The sequence below is a fragment of the Arachis ipaensis genome, chromosome B4 (assembly GCF_059453495.1).
Source record: "Arachis ipaensis isolate K30076 ecotype BB chromosome B4, ASM5945349v1, whole genome shotgun sequence".
Classification (NCBI taxonomy): Eukaryota; Viridiplantae; Streptophyta; class Magnoliopsida; order Fabales; family Fabaceae; genus Arachis; species Arachis ipaensis.
The window spans coordinates 1,448,117-1,467,174 of record NC_142439.1 but is presented as its reverse complement, the minus strand read 5'-3'; the positions used below and the strand labels follow the sequence as shown (position 1 = coordinate 1,467,174).

The window sequence follows — 19,058 nt, the reverse complement described above, 5'->3', positions numbered from 1 at the left end:
TTTTACACAAACACACACACATAGAAACGTATAATTTAATGTTGATGTATTGATAGTGTAAAATATTTTATATAATTATTTAATTATATCTATTTTTTTGAATGACTAACTATTCACGTAATCAATATAAAAAGTAATTATTTTTGCTAAGAATAAAGCTCTATATTAAAGCAAAATACTTAACCAAGTCTAATCAAGTTGTTATAATAACTTTTCAAATCACGGGCTCCTTCTCCTTCTCTGTTTCTTTCTCCATTTCCTTCTCCTTCTCCTTATCCACCTCTTTGTCTTTCTTCTTTTTCTTCTTCCAAATTCGCGCAGGTTCTTCTTCTTCTCCTCCTCCTTCTTCTTCTTTTCCTCTTTTTTCGTTATCGTCATCACCAATAATACAAACATTTTGCAAACATCTGTATTAGTTCTGATTTTCTTTGCTGCCATTATTAAATAATTTAAGTTCATTTCTTAATTTATTTTGGTTCGGTCTTTATTTTTCAGTTTTGACTATGCTCCACTTCATGTGTTAAGCTCTACTTTCAAAAAAAATTTATTTTGGTTCATTTGTGTGTTAACTGAGGTTCACTTGATGCTGGTGATAAGTGTTGACCAAATTTTTTATTCCTTAAATAATTTCGGTTTATTTTTTAGTTTAATTGAGAATCATTTGGATCTAGAAATGAATTCGATGTGTTTTTGTTAATAATTGAGTCTTTTTTTAACAAAAAAATAAAATTATTTATTATCACTTTATTCAATTGTATTAGATTTCATTCCATTCAATTCAATTTTTCTTGAAAGCCATTCCAACCACTCGGACAAATTATTCATCAACAATACACCTAAACTGCAAATGAATCGAAAATATTATTAAAGCGAAACCACTGTATAATACCAAATGAATCGAACATTTGTCCATTATATAAATTCGAATTCAGAAATACCTACGTCTAGAATGAACCGAAAATATTATCATAGTGAAACCATTGTATAATACCAAATGAACCAAACATTTGTCCATTATATAAATTCGAATTCAGAAACACCTGCGTCTAGAACGAACTGAAAATATTATCAAAGCAAAACCACTGTATAATACTAAATGAACCGAAATTGTCCATTATATAAATTCAAATTTAAGTCAAAATGTTAGTTTTGGTTAGCAAAATATTAGTGTTGTTGGTCATTACGATAACGAAAGAGAAGAAGAACCTACGTGCACGAATTTGAAAGAAGGAGGAGGAGGAGGAGAAAGAAATGGAGAAATAGAAGGAGAAGACGAAGAACGAAGAAGTTGCGTTATTAAAACACACGTGTGATACATGCTGGTGTGATAAAAGTGGTTTTTGTTGAGTTTGGGCCAACTTGGTTGGATTTGATTACCAAAAACACTTGGATGTGTAGCTGGACTATTTTGTTAATATAAATTATGTAATTAGATACATGTGTAAAACTATAAGAAATGAAAAGATAAGATTCTCTTTCACTTAAGGTGTGTAGACCTTGACTATAAACTTTGTAAATAGAAATATTCGACACCCACTGATGCCAGTACTCGGGCCAAGATAGTATTATACGAACAGTGGAAGAAATCCAACCGTTTAAATATAATGTTTATTAATTCTCGTATTTCAATTAATATCTGTGATTCGATTCCTAATTGCAAAAATGTCAAGGATCACATGAAGACTATTGATGTATAGATTGAGTCTTTTAATAAGGCACTTGCAAGTACCCTAATTGCATAATTGTCATCTATGAAGTTTATTGGTGTAAGGGATATGCGTGAACACATTATGAAATTGAGAGACATAGTAGCATAATTGAAAGCTTTAGAGATTGAGATCTCTAACTCATTTTCTGATGCATCTTATTTTAAATTCCCTTCCTATTCAATACGAACGATTTAAGATTTCTTATAACACACAAAAAAAATGGTCCATTAATGAATTACTGGTGATATGTGTGCAAGAAGAAAGAAGACTAGTTTAAAAACTTGGTGAAAGTGCCCTCTTAACAAAAAATGAGGGCGGTAAGAAGTAAGCTCATAAGAAGAAAAGAAAGGGTATTACATCCCATCTTATGAAGAAAGAAAGTGTACGATATTTTTTTTGCAAAAAAAAAAAAGACACATAAAAAAAGAGTGTCCAAAGTTTAAGGCTTGACTTGAGAAGAAAGATACTAACATTTATGATCTTATTCTTTCAGTATGTTTTAAATTTAATTTTGTTAAAATATATTATGACACTTGGTAAATTGATTTTAGTGTTAAAATTCATATTTCAAATACCATTCAAAGTTTCATAAAAAAAAAATTGATAAGAAAGTTAACTGAACTTTTATATGGACAATCAGATGCGTTTAGGTATAGAAGCTGTTGAAATATTTAGGTTTATAAAACAAGGATTATATATAAATAACTGCACTACTTAGGTTTTTGTACAAATCAAGTAAAGCCTCAACCTCATTCTCAATAATTGTCAAATGGTAAAGGAAGTTTCAGAGTTAAGCCAATGTAATTAATTTGAGAAGCACACTAAAGCCACAAAAGAAGAACAGAAAATAAAAAATAGAACAAGTAAATCGAAATAGAAACTAATCGCTATGTCTTATTTAGAATTAGCCATGGAAGTGAATGAAAGAAAATAGAACATAGAAATTAGAATAAAAAAACAGCGATCAAAGTCAATGAAAAGGAGAGAAAGGAAATTATGGTTACCTACACGACATTAATGAGAACGAAAAAAGAAATGCAACAACTAATATATATAATGTTTCTTCTAAGCAAGCAATTGTGCTTTCTATGAATGAGAAACGCATATTAGAGTTCGGAAGGGAGCCACACGAACAACACATGAAAAAAAGTCAAGAACGGGTGCGACGGAAATTTGGTGCAATAGAGGTTCGGTACGATGGCAGTGCAAGGCCGAGAGGCTAAGAAAGCTACTGACATTGGATAATAGAATGCGGCATGGATGCAGCACCCAGAGAACAGAGCCTTGAAATAGAGAACCCTGAAACAGAGAGAGTGATGGAACAGATGCTTGCGAGTTCGAGACGAATGGAGTAAGAACAGAGTAGTGATAAGCCCAGAAAGTTAATGACGACATTGCAATTCAGACGCGGACAGAGAGGAGCAAATTTTGAATAAATGACCATTTGTACCCATGAAAGATAAAAATGCTGACATATGTACTCACGAAACTAAATTTGTACCATACAAGATGTTTTCCGTGTGACAAAAGTATCTTATCTTTGGAATGTTGGAGTGCTACGTAGGGTACTTTTGTCACATGGAAAACATCTTGCATAGGTACAAATTTAGTTTATGGGTACATATATCAGTGTTTTCATCTTTTATGGATACAAATGATCATTTATTCAGCAAATTTTCGTTCCTTCCTATTTCTACCTTCTTCAAATTTGCGTTCTCTATTAAACCTATAGTGCTAACAATAACAACATACACTTTCAATTTCTTTTCTCCATTTTATTTGTAATTTGTTATTATTACTTTTATACATATTTTTAAATTAATTTATTATATTAAAATATGGGATTAAAATAGTAATTTAGGACTAAATTAATCCAATAAAATTTTTATTTGTCAAATTATAAATTAATATCAAATAATTATTCTAATTTAAAGTCTACTATTTTTCTGTATTCTTGGATTCATAAAATCAAGAAGGTCTACGAGTAAGGGCAATTAGATTGTTATCATCATAAATATTAGAGATCTTTCTACCGATTGTAATTTTTACTGGTATAGTCAGAGAGAAGAACAATCTCATAATTATGATAAATAGCCTTTTAAATTTTGTCTGAAATAATTTTTATTATTAGCGCACGAATTTTAGAAAATAATATGTGACTCTTTTTCAATAAAGCATTTATTTCTTTTTACTTTTCGCTTTAGACGTTCAAAATTCTGTAATCAGATTTTTTTTAAATAATTTATGGTTTTTTTTTGCAATGAAAATATTCTATAATTACTTAAATTTCAAATCTAATTCATTGATTTAATACATATTCTAATTCATTGATTTAATACATATTTTAAATTTAAAGTAAATGAATTGAAAGATAAAAGAGAAAATCTTATATCAAATTAAAGATAAAAGAGGAAATAAAGATTGCATTTATTATTGATGTATAACTCTTTAAATTAAATTAGCAGAGATTTAGTATATGTTGTACGCTTAATAATTTGTAGCATTTATATTATAATAATAAAATAACCAACGTGGGTGATCAATACTTTTACGCTTAAGTAAAAAGTGTTAAAATTTGTATCTATTTTGTATATGCTATTTTATTGGTTAACGACAAATCATTAAATAAAGTTTAAATTCGCAGAAGATTAATAAATAACAAATAACAGAATATCCTTTACGTTAATATTTGAAATCAAAAGGAAAGTTTTGAATAACCATGATAAATATAACTCATCTTTAAATACTTCTTTTTAAATAGATAACTTATCTCTCCATTTTATATTATGTTTTAGAAGAATGGTTGAGATTTTAAAAGGATAACATGCAAATTGGGCTACTATTTTTTCTTATTTTCAAATGGGATACATATAATAAATGGAAAATATTAAAGATCAATATATTTAGTAAAAAAACAAAGAATTGATTAAAAATCCAATATTCATTCTAAAGTGGATATTTATTTAGTTTGGATTGAATTTAAGTAGATATAATAAAATTTTATGGATGTTCATTTTATTAGATATGTGGATAGTTATTTTTCATTCTAAATTAACGGCTTGATGGAGAAAAAATTCGGCGGCACTGAGGCTGGCTGGTGAAGGAGCGACCAACAGCCAATGAGAATTTGAAGATAGGTATGCGGCAATAAAAAAATTAGAAGGTCAATATTAAAGTGTAAAAAGTAAACGTAGAATTTTTAAAAAAGTAATTTATGATTGACTGTTTTTTACTTTTTGTGAGTAAAAACTAAAAAATGTAGCTATGATTCACGTTATTCAGATTTCTGTTGTCTACCTAATAGAGTTGTGATTTAAAATTTGTACAGTGTTTTCGACTTCATCAATATGATTCTAAATTATTATTATTATTATTCAAAAATTTAAATTGAAATTTAGACACTTATCCCCATAACCTAACAAATACATCCCTCCCTGCATGTTGGTTAAATCATGATAAAGAAATTATTCTCTCTCCTACATACCACCTTGAACCAACAAAAAAGTTGTGCATTTCATGTTTTTTTAACAAAGAAAAAAGTTTGCAGGAGTCAAACTTTTTTAGTTAAATAATTTAATAATATATTTTTAGTTTATATTTTTAAATATTATTAATTAATTAATAGTCAAAAATAATAAATTTTATTGGTCTTCTAATATTTTTCTATAAAAAAAAAGGATTTCCAACATTTTTATAAGTCTCTCACACTATATGAATCGAGAAGTTGTGCTACAAAAACTAATTAATTAATTAATCCAACGTTATAAATGCGAGAATTTATGAATGGAAGAAAGAAAAACCTAAAACCATAAAAAGCCAAAGTTTTTATGGAGAAGAATGCAATTTAATTAGCTTCACTACAAGAAACATCGTTAATATCGACGGCCAAGTTGTCGATAATATTAAAAATCGACGGAAAATCGACGGCAGAAATGGTCGTTATTAAACTTGTCAATTTTTCAAAAGTTCAATAAAATCGACGGCTTGCCAAGCTGTCGATAATAATCTATTAAAATCGACAGTCTTTTCGTCTATAATATGAGTTAAAAAATTTTGCCTACTTAATAAAATCGACAATCTTACCGTCGATATTATTATATAAAATCGACAACAGTTTTGTCGATATTTGATTCAATAAAATCGACAAAAAAGCCGTCGATTTAATTATTTAGATATCGACAAATTCTTTGTCTGTATTTTGTTTTTTTTTTTTTGTCTATTTTAAATTTAAAAAGCGACAACGCTATCGTCGATTTTAATATTTCTATTTTTTAATTACTTTTTTATTTGAAAAATAGTAAACAATTAAATACTTAAAAATAATAAATTATATAAAATATTACTCTATTAGATTCGGCTATTAAGGATTGAAGTGGTACCTTAATTTGTCTTTATTTGATCACTCAAGAAAAAGTACTGATCATGGAAAATACTTGAAAATAATAAATTATATAAAATAGGAATACTGAGGACCACCAACCACTACCAGCTTCCTATGAGTATATTGACAATTAAAGAAATCTTAATGCATTCAAACCATCAAAACCAGTGACTTTTTGCTTAAAGTTACCACCATTTAAAATGTACAGAGTATAGTTAGTGGAAGCATCATGGCAATCATTGGTGTTTGAGCTATCATTTCTATTATTGTCATTGATGCTTATTTCTGCAGCATTAATCCCTTCATTACAATTTCAATGAAAAGTTAACCATACTTCACCATATAATTTATGACTGAAACTCTTCTTTAATTTGTACCTAAGCACAATATGTAAATTGGCTAAATTGTCAGACTAAAGAAAAAACACTTGATAGCTCAAAGAATGAATCAAATTTGCACAAAAACAAATGCTCTAACTTTCCACCATAAGAAATTAAGAACACAATGGTAATCATATGATAATACAGACCTTTCTTATAAAATTAAAACAAAGTGGATTCTCAAAACTGTATGAACATATAAAGTAACTCCTCCATTAGAAATTAATCCCCCTAATCTTTTACTAGGAACTATTATAGATCAATTAACACTGCTATATTGAGCTCCATTGAGTTCACTAACACTAAGAGAAAAAGATACCTAATTTTTGTGAGCTTGATTGAGAAAGAGAAGATGCGTAGGAGAGAATAGAGAAGGACCAAAGTAGGAGGAGCAACGGCGACAACAGAAAAAAGGAGCGACGGCAGCACGGCATCAGCGGAGCGACGGCGGCGCGAGCAAGAGGAGCGACAGAGGCATGGCAGGAACAGAACGCGACGGTGGCGCAACCGTGACGGAGTGACAATGGAGCAGAGAATGACGGTGGCGCAACCGTGAATTTAGGGTAGAACTAGGGGAATTGTGTTTCTGGTGATTGGGGAATATGGGGATGAAATGGGAAATTTGGAGAAATTGGGTGTCTGAAATTTGGACGCGGAAAGTGGTGCAGGTATTTAAGTTTTTAGTGTTAAAAATCGACGGCATATTTGTCGATTTTAATTTTAAAAAAAGCAACACCTTAAGGGTCTATTTTATATTTTAAATATACACCGTTCATTTACTTTGAGTAAGTGATCTAGACTGTTTAAATTTATCGACGGTAGCAGTTGTCGAAATTTTAAATAACAAAATCGACACCAGGTTCGTCGATTTTAAAGTAAAAGTATTTTCAACTACTTGTTCGTCGACAATGTGACGATAATAGGAGAAATGTCAATGTATGATAAAAAAAATCGATGACTTGCTGTCGATTTTAATATTTGATTTTAATTATTTTTTTAATAATATCGACAGTAAAGTGTCGAAAAATATCAACGGCAGAAATAACCGTCAATTTTTGGCATCGAAAAAAACGCTTTTTCTTATAGTGCTTTATGCCCACTTAGCAATAAGAGACATAAAACCAGCTCCTAAAAGAAGAGAAACATTTGCCCCTATTTGAAGTCTACTATTTTTCTGCATTCTTGATTCATAAAATCAGCAACAAGAAGATCTACAAGTGCTATATAGATTAGGATCCCAATTGAAGCTGCGTTAAAAATTCCTTCCACAACAAGAGCAGTTGGACTATTATCATCATAAACATTAGAGATCCTTATGCGGATTGCAATTTCCACTGGTGTAGTTAGAGAGAAGAACAATCCCATAACAATAATAGATAATCTTCTAAATTTTGCCTGAAATAATTTTTGTCATTAGTGCACTAATGTTAGAAAACAACATGTGACTTTTTTTCAATAAACCATTTATTAAAATTTAGGGATTAGCATTTTTATTAAAATTTGGCCAACACTTAACTAACAAATTTGTTAGCCTATTTATCTTTTTCAATAGACTATCTATCTTTTTTTAAAATTAGTTTTAGTTTTTTTGTAATATCTACATTAATTGAAAGAATTTTTTTAACTATAAATATCGCTGAGAGTTGGCTTTTGATTTTTAAATAATTATTTAGTGATATATATATATAGAAAGAGAGACATTTTGATTGTATTGTTAAAAAAAAGATTACTCAATTTTTTCAAAAATATAAAACCTAAAAAATAAAATTTTAAATTATATATTATTATTTAAATTACTATTTTAGTGTTTTAATTTATAAATTATATATTTTAAAGACTAATCATATTTTAGAATAACAAAATATAATTATAACAATAATTATGTTATATGTACATAAAAAGTAATTATCCATATAGAATATATATTGAAATACAAAATACACATTGAAAATGAATTAAACAATAAATATATTTATACATAAATACATAATGATTAATGAATAATTTGATAGCTGATTTTTATGCATATATAATATTTTTATTCAAAAAATTATTAGAGTTTTTCTATTTTGTGTCCTAAAGACACATATTAAAATTATAAATTGAGAATATTTTTATTGAAAATACAAAAAATTTAAGTTTTTAATATATTTATTTTGCAGTTATTAAATGAAAAATTTTAAAACTTTCAATTAATGGTAAACTTGTCATGTGTCCTTAAAACACATGTTAGCGAAACTCAAATAATAATAATTATTTTATATATATTTTGTTCCCACTGTCAAAATTTCTGAATCTATCTGTCACTGGTGATATTCACGGTGATAGATAATTGTTGTTCACGTCCTCTTTTCTCTTTGAATTGTTGTTCATTTCACTAGGTATGCAGATGATTATTTTTCATTCTAAAGTGAATGTTTATTTAATTCGGATTGGATTTAATTAGGTATAATGAAATTTGTTGGATGTTTATTTTATTAGGTATGTGGAGGTTATTTTTCATTTTAAAGTGGATATTTATTTAGTTTAGATTGAATTTAAGTAGATACAATGAAATTTGACGAATACTCATTTTACTAGGTATGTGAATGATTATTTTCATTTTAAACCAACGGCTTGATGGAGAAAAGGCTCCACGACACTTAGATTGGCTGGTGAAAGAGGGACCGACGGTGCAGTGAGGATTTGAAAATAGATATGCGACGATAAAAATGTTAGAAGGTGAATAATAAAATGTAAAAGATAAAAGTATAATTTTAAAAAAGTAATTTATAATTGACTTTTTTTTTTACCTTCTGTAAATTAAAAATATAATTCATTATTCACGAAAATTGTCTATTTAGCCGAATTATAATTTAAAATTTGTACAGTGTTTTCGACTTCATCAATATGATTCTAAGTTATTTCCAAACTACTCCCTGGCTTATGTGAGTTGGTTGGTACCTCATTTGGGAAATAGCCTCCTATATATGCAACTAGCTAGGATGTTAATCAAGAGTCAAACAACGCAGCTTCTTTAATTTCCCTCTTCCTCTCCAAGCTACAATTGGTCAACATTTACCAACCTCCCAAGGAGAGTAAATTGGTAGGCTATATATCACAAATTAAATTTTGATGATTAATAATAAAAAAAAATATAATTGCTCAAATATTTTTTAAATATTACATATATTTTTTCTAAAGTCATAAATGCAAACTTAAAAGATATCAGACCTACAAAAAAATGTCTCAATTGCGAAAATACCTTTTATACTTTAATAATTTAAATATTAACGTATATTTTAAAATTTTATTATTCTGAGTTTTATATTTAAAAAAAATAAATAATTTTTTAAGTATCAACATAATCAAATGTATTCTTATATATATTAAAATAGAAAAAAATTTCTAATAGACTCAAATTTAATAATTTAATGAGAATAAATTATTATTATTATTATTATTCAAAAATTTAAATTGAAGTTTAGACACTTATCCCCATAACCTAACAAATATATCTAGAGGTGGAAAAAGGTCAGACGACCTGTCAAGGACTTATAGTCTGACTTGTGTTTGGCCTGACCTTATAAAAGAGGTACAGGCTCACGCTCTTTTAAAAGCCTTAATATGTTAATCCAGATTCACTAATTAGTCTTATTTACTTGTCAGGTCTGCCTAAATCTGTTAAAATATAATTAAATATATAAATAATTTTTTATTATTAACAAAATTATGAAATATTTTAAATTTATTATATTTTATTATAAATATTTTTGTATATTTTAAATACTTTAAAAGATTAAAATTTTTTATAAATAAGCCAGACCTGTTAAAAATAAAACCTGACCGAACCTGTTTTCACTCCTAATACATCCCGCCCTGCATGTTGGTCAAACTAAATCATATGAGGAAGAAATTATTCTCTCTCCTACATACCACCTTGAACCAGCAAAAAAGTTGTACATTTCATGTTTTTTCTAATGAATAAAACAAAGAAAAAAATTTACAAATTAACAAAATTTATTATTTTAGTCATTATTTTTAGTCATCAATCAAATTTTTTTAGTTAAGTAATTTAATAATATAATTTTAATCTATATTTTTAAATATTATTGTTACGGTGGGTAACCAGAGATTGGTGGGCCGGATGACGTTGGTAGGCCCAAACGTGTGAGGGAGGAGACTATCGCGTTTGCCTGAAACTCGGTGTTCCTCCGTCCGACTTGTACGTGTAAAAGAATGGGGGGTGGTACCTGCAAAGACACTCCGATGCCTAAGTTAGCAAGGGTGTAAGCAAGTTTAGAATGTATTGGACTTAGTGATACCTGAGGGATGTCAGGGTATTTATGGTGGTGAACCAATAACCACCGCTGAAGTAGTGCCACCTTTCTAGGGTGTTAACCGTCCCTTTATCTTAGGGAAGTTAAGATATGGCTCGTGGAAGGGGTTAGAGAGATTCTAGGGACAGTTACTCATTCAAGTGAGTGCTTATCTGCCAGCTAACCCTCGTTCCCGACTTCCTTGGAGCAGGTCGTGCCCTGTACCGACTTCTGGGGGTGAAGGCTGGTACTGGGTGAGGACCAACCCTTTGGGCCGGGCCTTTCGCTTGGATCCTGGACCTTTATTATTGGGCCAGGGTATGAACAGTGCCCCTACTCGAGCCCAATTTCTTTTTAGGATTTGGGTTCGAGTATTCAACTCGGGGTCGTAGCCGATTTGTAAGAGGACCGACGTGATGGTTAAGAACCGACGTGATTTTTCTTAGACCTTTCGGTTCTGACGGTTACGTCTAATCAATCGTCGTGTCCGTTGGGTATGCGTAGGGATTTAATGGCCTTGGTAACGGTGCACTTTTACTAAAAGTTACCTCAGTTTTACCATTATGCCCCTAACGTCTTTATAAATACTTTCCCTCTCTTTCGTTGTTTCGTTTCTGCAATCTTTCAAATTTCCCTTGCATTTGTTCGTGCTGTATTGTTGCATTTCGAAGGTTCTTACTTCCTCCTGTCTTGATTTCAGACTCAAAGGTTAGTTTTTCCCTTCTGTGACGTGTCTTCTATTTGCGTGCCTTTATCTTGTAGGTAGATTTGGTTTGTAGGCCTTAGTTCCGTGCCCCTTCCCTTAGAGACCGTGTGTTGATTTTTCTTTTCTTTTGTAGGTTTCTTGTCACCCCCTTTTTTAAGAAAAGAAAATGGCTTCCGTAGATGCTCTCTCCCAGTGGGTAGACGTTACGGTTCTAGGGGAGGAGCCCTCCGTTGACACTGAATTTATCACCCACCTTCGTACTCACTATAGAATTTGTACTTCGGAAGAAGATGAGCCCAAGTACGAGTTGGTAGTCCCGGGTCCAGAAGACCGGGTTTGTTTCGGGAGGGCTGACGAGACGGCCCCTCATTTCTTTTTTATGTATGAGAGTATGGTCACTCGTTTGGGCGTTTTCCTCCCTTTTTCAGAGTTTGAAATGTCTGTATTGCGTCACTGCCGGGTGGCTCCCACCCAGCTTCACCCCAACTCTTGGGGTTTTCTAAAAATTTATCAATTTATCAGCCAGGCTCTAGAGTTTCCGACTTCTCTAAGGATTTTCTTTTACCTTTTCCATATGACCAAACCCTTCAGTGGGCTAAATAATAAGCAACAGTGGGTGTCCTTTCGAGCCATTCAAGGTCGGAGGCTTTTTACCCTTTTTGACGAATCCTTTCACGACTTCAAGAACTACTTTTTCAAAGTGCAAGCTGTAGAGGGTCACCACCCCTTTTTCCTGGATGAACATTCCTCTCCCCGATTTCCTTTATATTGGCTGGAGGCCTCCCCCTGCGAGAAATATGGTCTAGATGACCTAAATGAGGTCGAGGCAGCCATTGTGGGGTTCCTCCGAGAAGTGTGGGGGAGGGCCCCATACTTGGATACTAAAAAATTTCTCCAGGGGTCGCCGGCCTTTGTCCAGCCACAATTAGGTAGCTTTTTGCACTTCTTGCTTATTTCCGACTTGCGATTTCCTTTACCGACTTTGTCTGATTTTAGCTATTATTTGTTTTTTGCAGAGATGGCAAAGAAAAATGCTCAAGAGTCTTACCAGAGGGTTCAGGAAGCCAAGGCAAAGTCTCGAGCCAGGTCTGGAGGTGTTAGGACGGTTGTCTCTCCCCCTCCTCCTCCTCGGAACGTCGGGACTTCCTCTCAACCTATTGTAATTTCTTCCTCTGCTTCCTCTCTGCCGCCCCCTCCCGTCCGACCTACTCCTGAACCAGAGCCAAAGAAGCGCAAGACCTTAGAGTCTGGCGCTTCTGGTGAGGCGGACGCTCTTGCGTTCGTCCGAAAGAACATCTATCCTCATGCTCGCATGAGTATGGATGATGTTTCTGTTCGGCATTACCTCACTACTGTGGTTGAGGAGAGTCTCAAGACGGCAGGGGTTTGTGGCAAACTCTTGGATATATTTGAGAAGACTCCCATCAGCTCTTTAGGGACGACCTCGAGGGTCGAGGAGCTGGAGGGTAGGCTTCGTATATATCAGGAGCATGAGAGGGAGTTGGAGGGGAAAGTCGCCAAACTGACGGAGGAAAGTGACAGTCTCAGAGAGAAAGGGAAGGAATTGCAGGCCCGATGCAACATGGAGATGGATTTGAGGAAGGCAGCGCAAGCCAGCTACAACAGTTTGTTTGCTGATCTTGTGTCTGTAAAGAACGACTTGCTGAATGCTCGGAAGGCCTACACCGAGTTGGAGGACTCTATTGCGGATGGTGCTGATGAGGCCTGGAGGATCTTCAAGGAACAGGTCGGAGTTATTGCTCCTGACTTGGACCTTTCTCCTTTGGACCCTGATAAGATTGTTGTTGATGGTGCCATCGTGGATCATCCTGTCCCCATAGTGGAGTCTGAGTCTGATTTAAAGACTCGGGGGCAGAGGATCGTAGAGTCCCCTCCTCGCTCTAAGGACGCTCCGAGTTCCTCTACCATCCTCCCGACTTCCTCTTCAACTCCTGCTCCTGGCGTTCCCCCTGACTCTGTTGGTGGTGATCCTCTTTGAAAAGTGATTTTGGCTATTGGGGCCCGGCCTGTGGGCCCCTCTTTTTTAAACTCTTTATTTATTTGTTTGGTGTTTTGAACAATTTTTTGGCCTTTTAGGGCCGTAAACGAAACACTTTATAATACCCTTTAATAAGGGTTTTGTAGGTTAAAAAATAAGTACCCTTTTTGGATAAGGGTTTTGAGTTACCTTATGTGCGCATGCTTTTTCTGTTCGCGGTTCTTTTGACTCTTTGATCTTTTCTAGGAAAAACCTTTTCTTAGGGGCTTGCCTGCTTTTCTGAATTTCCTTGATTCTCAAGGCAGCCTTACTATTTTTTCGTAGTTTTTCCTTATCTCTTTTTGTTATTCCTAGTACTCAATTTTGTTTTATTGAGTTTTTCGTGACTTAGGCTACTTTTGCGATTCATTTTAACTTTACTCGGCTTCGTTTTCCGACTTATGAGTCGGATTGCTTCCGAGTTTATCATGATCGACTTCTATAGCCTCTTTACACCGACTTGTACCTCGTCGTTTTATCCTGACGACCATCTAGGTCGGTTCATGGGACTTTCACGTTTTGTCGAAATCGGTGCGTTTCGTAGAAGGAAAATAAAAGGGGAATTTAAAAGAGATATTTAAAATGAAAAAGATCTTTATTAATTGAGGGGGTACCTTATTGCTACTAAGGGCTTTTGATAATTTATTTCCCTTAGCCCCTACTATGATGCCTCGTTAAAAACCCTTCTCCAGAAAAAACCCTTTGATTCTGGGAAAAAATCATGAAGCTGGGAAAAGAGTACATCAGGGAGTAGAGTTCGCTTTTAGCTGTAGTACCTTTTCATATTACAAGCATGCCATGACCTTGGTAACTCGGTTCCGCCTAAGTCGGTCACCTTATAATAGCCTTTTCCTAAGACCTCCTTGACTTTGTATGGTCCTTTCCAATTAGCAGCGAGTTTTCCCTCCCCCGATTTGTTGATTCCAATGTCGTTTCTGATTAAGACTAAGTTGTCAGGGGTGAAACTCCTTCGAATGACTTTTTTGTTGTACCTTGTAGTCATCCTTTGTTTCAACGCTGCTTCTCTTATCTGAGCTTCTTCTCGGACTTCAGGGAGCAAGTCGAGTTCTTCTTTGTGCCCCTGTATATTCCTGATCTCATCGTGGAAAATCACTCTCGGGCTTTGCTCATTGACCTCTATTGGGATCATGGCTTCTACGCCATAGACTAGTCGGAAGGGTGTTTCTCCAGTGGCGGATTGGGGGGTTGTTCTGTAAGCCCATAGTACTTGCTGGAGCTCTTCAGCCCAAGCTCCTTTCGCATCTTGTAATCTTTTCTTCAGTCCGGCCAGTATGACTTTGTTGGCTGCTTCAGCTTGCCCATTGGCTTGTGGGTGTTCCACCGAGGTGAACTGGTGTTTTATTTTCATGCTGGCTACCAGGCTTCTAAAGGTGGAGTCCGTGAACTGGGTCCCATTATCTGTAGTGATGGAGTAAGGTATCCCATACCTTGTGATGATATTTTTGTAGAGGAACCTCCGACTTCTTTGTGCAGTGATGGTGGCCAGTGGTTCTGCTTCTATCCACTTTGTGAAGTAATCTATTCCCATTATTAGGTATTTGACTTGTCCTGGCGCCTGGGGAAAAGGACCTAACAAATCCATTCCCCATTTTGCAAAGGGCCATGGAGAAGTGATACTAATGAGCTCTTCTGGGGGAGCCACGTGGAAATTTGCATGCATTTGACATGGCTGGCACTTTTTCGCAAATTCTGTGGCATCTTTCTGTAAGGTTGACCAGTAAAATCCTGCTCGGATCACTTTCCTGGCCAATGACCTGGCTCCGAGATGATTCCCGCAGATTCCACTATGTACCTCTTCCAACACCTCGGTGGTTTTTGAGGTCGGCACACACTTTATCAATGGTGTTGATATCCCCCTTCTATAGAGAACATTTTTCACCAAGGTATAGTGTTGTGCTTCCCTTCGGATTTTTTGGGCTTCTTTTTCCTCCTTAGGGAGGATGTCGAATTTTAGGTATTCGACTAAGGGGTTCATCCATCCGAGGTTCAATCCGACCACTTCAAGGACTTCTAGTGTGTCTTCCATTTTTACCACTGAAGGTTCCTGGAGAGTCTCTTGAATCAGGCTTTTGTTATTTCTACCTGGCTTGGTACTTGCTAGCTTGGATAGGGCGTCTGCTCTGCTGTTTAGATCCCGAGTTATGTGCTTCACCTCGGTTTCTGCAAAGCGCCCCAAGAGCTCCAAGGCTTTCTCCAAGTACCTTTTCATAGTTGGGTCTTTTGCCTGGTACTCCCCACTTATTTGAGAGGTCACCACTTGGGAGTCGCTGTATACCATCACTTTCGTAGCACCGACTTCTTCAGCCAGCTTCAATCCTGCGATCAAGGCTTCGTATTCGGCCTGATTATTTGAAGCTGGGAATTCGAACTTGAGGGAAACTTCTATCTGGGTTCCCCTTTCGTCTACCAATATTATGCCTGCGCCGCTTCCTGCTTTATTGGAGGATCCATCCACATAGAGTTCCCAGGTAGTCGGTTTGTCCTCTTGATCCCCTGCATATTCAGCAACGAAGTCGGCGAGGCACTGGGCTTTAATCGCCGTCCGAGTTTCATACTTTAAGTCGAACTCGGAGAGCTCTATTGCCCATTGTACCATTCTTCCTGCAATATCTGTTTTTTGGAGGATCTGCTTCATGGGTTGGTTCGTGCGGACTCTTATTGTGTGAGCCTGAAAGTAAGGTCGTAGCCTTCGAGAGGCTATTACTAAGGAGTAGGCGAACTTTTCTAATTTGTGGTACCTTAGCTCAGGGCCCTGTAGAACTTTACTGGTGAAGTAGATTGGGTGTTGCCTGACCTCCTCTTCTCTTATCAAGGCTGCTGAGACAGCCCTGTCTGCCACGGAGAGGTATAGGATGAGGTCTTTTCCGGCTATAGGTCGGGTCAAGATTGGAGGCTGGCTCAAAAACTTCTTGAACTCCTGGAACGCCTCCTCGCATTCGGGAGTCCACTCAAACTGATGTCCCTTTCTCAGTAGGGAGAACAGCGGAAGGGATCTTAGTGCTGATCCTGCCAAAAATCTGGAGAGGGCTGCTAGTCGGCCATTCAGCTGTTGGACCTCTCTCAAACAAGTCGGGCTTTTCATCTCTAGGATAGCTCTACACTTGTCGGGATTGGCTTCAATCCCTCTTTGTGTTAGCATGAATCCTAGAAATTTTCCTGCCTCCACTGCGAAGGCGCACTTTGCAGGATTTAGTCTCATCCCGTGCAATCTTATGGTGTCAAAGACTTGTGAGAGGTCGGACAAGAGGTCGACTTCCTTCTTGGTTTTTACCAACATATCGTCGACGTATACTTCCATTAAGTTTCCTAAGTGAGGGGAAAACACCTTGTTCATCAGCCTCTGATATGTGGCCCCTGCATTTTTCAATCCAAATGGCATGACCACGTAGCAAAAGTTAGCTCTGGGCGTGATGAATGATGTTTTTTCCTGGTCTGGTTCATACATCGGGATTTGGTTATATCCCGAGTAGGCGTCCATAAACGACAAGTATTGATAACCCGAGCTAGAGTCTACTAGGGCATCAATGCTTGGTAGTGGATAAGGGTCTTTGGGACATGCCTTATTTAAGTCGGTATAGTCGACGCACATTCTCCATTTTCCATTTTGTTTTTTGACTAGCACTACATTGGCTATCCATGTTGGGTATTTAACTTCTCTGATGAAGCCGGCTTCTAGGAGCGCCTGCACTTGCTCTTCTATTACTAGGGCTCGTTCTGGGCCGAGCTTGCGTCTTCTTTGTTGCACAGGTCGGGACCCCGAGTAGACCGAGAGCTTGTGAGACATGAGTTTGGGATCTATCCCAGGCATGTCGGAGGCCTTCCAGGCGAAGAGATCGGAGTTATCTCTTAGGAGCTTAGTCAACCCTTGTCTTAGGGTTTCCCTTAGGTTGGCTCCTATGTGAGTATTTTTTCCTTCCTCTTCGCCGACCTGAATCTCCTCGGTTTTTCCTCCGGGCTGGGGTCGCAGTTCTTCTTTAATCCTTGCTCCACCGAGCTCTATTGTGTGAACTTCTTTGCCTTTTCCTCTCAGGTTTAGGCTTTCATTGTAGCACTTTCTTGCCAGCTTCTGATCTCCCCTCACCGTTGCTATCCCTGCTGGGGTCGGGAATTTCATGCAAAGGTGGGGTGTCGATACCACCGCTCCGAGTCGATTAAGGGTAGTCCTGCCGATTAAAGCGTTATAGGCCGACCCTACGTCGATGACTATGAAGTCTATACTCAGAGTCTTTGATTTCTCCCCCTTTCCAAAGGTGGTGTGGAGGGGCAAGAATCCTAGTGGCTTTATTGGCGTGTCACCTAATCCGTACAAGGTGTCGGGGTAGGCTCTCAACTCTTTCTCATCTAAATCTAGCTTGTCGAAGGCGGGCTTGAATAGGATGTCCGCCGAGCTTCCTTGGTCTACTAGTGTTCTGTGTAGATGGGCATTTGCCAGGATCATGGTGATTACCACTGGGTCGTCGTGCCCAGGGATTATTCCTCGCCCATCTTCCTTTGTGAATGAAATGGTTGGGAGGTCGGAGGACCCCTCTTCAACCTGGTACACTCTCTTGAGGTGTCTCTTACGAGAGGATTTCGTGAGTCCCCCTCCTGCAAACCCTCCTGAGATCATATGGATATGTCTTTCCGGAGTTTGCGGTGGTGGGTCTCTTTTGTCCATATCATCTCGCTTTCTTTTTCCATGATTGTCCGGCCTTTCTATGAGATATCTGTCAAGCCGACCTTCTCTGGCCAGCTTTTCTATCACATTTTTAAGGTCGTAACAGTCGTTTGTAGAGTGCCCATATATCTTATGGTACTCACAGTAATCCCCGCGGCTCCCCCCTTTTTTATTCTTAATGGGTCTGGGGGGAGGCAGCCTTTCGGTATTGCAAATTTCTCTGTATACATCCACTACAGGGACTTTCAATGGAGTATAAGAGTGATATCTTCTTGGCCTATCAAGGCCGAGTTCTTCCTTCTTCTTCGCTTCCCTCTCCCTCTCTTTTGTTGAGGGATGGTGCCCGAGTCGCAAACTCGGGTCTCTTAGCCTAGCGTTTTCTTCCATATTGATGTACTTTTCGGCTCTTTCCTGCACATCATTTAAAGAGGCGGGGTGTCTTTTTGATATGGACTGTGAGAAAGGTCCTTCTCGAAGGCCATTGACTAGCCCCATGATGACTGCCTCAGTGGGCAGGTCCTGAATCTCCAAACATGCTTTGTTGAATCTTTCCATATAGGCTCGTAAGGACTCCCCGACCTCCTGTTTTATTCCCAGGAGGCTTGGTGCATGTTTTACTTTGTCCTTCTGGATGGAGAACCTCATCAGGAATTTTCTTGAGAGGTCTTCAAAACTGGTAATTGACCTCGGAGGGAGACTGTCGAACCACTTCATCGCAGCTTTTGACAAGGTTGTCGGGAAAGCTTTGCATCGCGTAGCGTCAGATGCGTCGGTCAGATACATCCGACTTTTAAAGTTGCTCAGATGATGCTTTGGATCGGTGGTTCCATCGTAGAGGTCCATATCGGGGCTTCTAAAGTTTCTCGGA

General features: G+C 36.4%; 1 protein-coding gene across 1 annotated transcript; it reads left to right on the top strand.

Moving 5' to 3' along the window:
• Window positions 1-12,492: 12,492 nt before the first annotated feature.
• On the top strand, window positions 12,493-13,473 carry LOC148566439 (uncharacterized). Its single transcript, XM_088485704.1, has one exon. It carries the CDS (start codon window positions 12,493-12,495, stop codon window positions 13,471-13,473), a length of 981 nt encoding a protein of 326 aa, XP_088341830.1.
• The last annotated feature ends 5,585 nt before the right edge of the window (window positions 13,474-19,058 follow it).

Coding starts and splice junctions, on each gene's coding strand:
- LOC148566439 (XM_088485704.1), top strand. CDS start 12,493: ATGGCAAAGAAAAATGCTCAAGAGTCTTACCAGAGGGTTCAGGAAGCC.